Source organism: Etheostoma spectabile, chromosome 13 (assembly GCF_008692095.1).
Source record: "Etheostoma spectabile isolate EspeVRDwgs_2016 chromosome 13, UIUC_Espe_1.0, whole genome shotgun sequence".
NCBI classification, from domain to species: Eukaryota; Metazoa; Chordata; class Actinopteri; order Perciformes; family Percidae; genus Etheostoma; species Etheostoma spectabile.
This window is the reverse complement of record NC_045745.1, coordinates 20,785,675-20,786,856: the sequence shown is the minus strand read 5'-3', so window position 1 is coordinate 20,786,856 and position 1,182 is coordinate 20,785,675. Positions and strand designations below refer to the sequence as shown.

At 47.7% G+C, this 1,182-nt stretch overlaps 1 protein-coding gene across 1 annotated transcript in view; it reads left to right on the top strand.

Moving 5' to 3' along the window:
* The window catches only part of pcyox1l (prenylcysteine oxidase 1 like), an 8,390-nt gene that overhangs the window by 5,333 nt on the left and 1,875 nt on the right, over positions 1-1,182 (top strand). Inside the window, exons 4-5 of the mRNA XM_032533740.1 lie at positions 143-354; positions 726-866. Of these exons, the coding sequence (XP_032389631.1) occupies positions 143-354; positions 726-866 (353 nt within the window). The remainder of the gene's footprint in view (positions 1-142; positions 355-725; positions 867-1,182) is intronic.

Sequence of the window (1,182 nt, the reverse complement as noted above, 5' to 3'; positions counted from 1 at the left end):
TTTTTTGCTCTGATTGCTGAGAAATGTGTGATAATCCAAAATTTCAGATAGGAATAATGAAATCTGTTTTCTAATTCAGTAACTGACTATATTTGATAATTAACCATTTTTTTGTGTGTGTGTCTTTTTGTGTGTGAGATAGAATCTACAAGTACCAGGCCCACGGCTACGCCTTCAGCTCAGTGGAGGAACTACTAGACTCTCTCGGTGGAAGTGGCTTCATCAACATGACCCAAAGGCCGCTCTGTAATTCACTGCTGGAGCTCGGTGTGTCGCAGCGTTTCATCGACGAGGTCATTGAGCCCATCATGAGGGTCAACTACGGACAGAACGTCAGCATCCCCGCCTTTGTAGGTCAGATGAGTGTGAAAAAAGGAGCAGCAGAAGTAAAGGAGGGGCCAAAGGTGGGTGGGGCGGAAGGGGGGGATGAGTAGGAAAGAGACAGGGAAGGGGAAAGCTGCGGGGCTGAAATTAGGGCTAGTTATGAGCTGAACATCTACGTCAGCATTGATGTAGGTCAGGAGAGAGGAAGGAAAAGAAAAGAGCTACAGGAGACGAGAAAGCATGGAGCAGGGAGTCGAGAGGAGAAGAAGAGTGGGAAGCAAGGTGAAAGGAAGTGGTGGCCTCTGGGAGCAAGAGAACAGGAAAATATGTGAGCAGCCGATAATTGGTTTATATCACTTGGCACAGTCTGTTGTGAGTGAGCGTGCGTTTATGTGTTACAGGCGCTGTATCGTTAGCTGGTGCCCAGAACAACTTGTGGGCGGTGGAAGGAGGCAACAAGCTGGTGTGTTCTGGCCTGCTGAAGATGGCCAACGCCAACCTGCTGGAAGCACAAGTCAACTCCATCTCACCCGTCTACTCTGGTACTTTACCCTGATGTTGGCTGAAGGGGGTGGTGTCAAGCTGCTAAGTAATTTTAATTCAGTTTTACAAGGATTTTTTGGTTTGTGAAGATAGTAATACAGTTCACAGGAGTGGTCGTGAAGCAGGATATTAGACTTTTTTGCACGGCAGGAACTTAACCTGGGGCAAACTGAACTTGATCTCTTTCTCATGGGTGGGCCAAATTCTCTGGGCGGGCAAAGCAGAGAATGTGGAGGTAACCTTGCCCCTTATAACCTCATGAGGAGCAAGATTCCAGATCGGCCCATCTGAGCTTTCATTTTCTCAAAGGCAGAG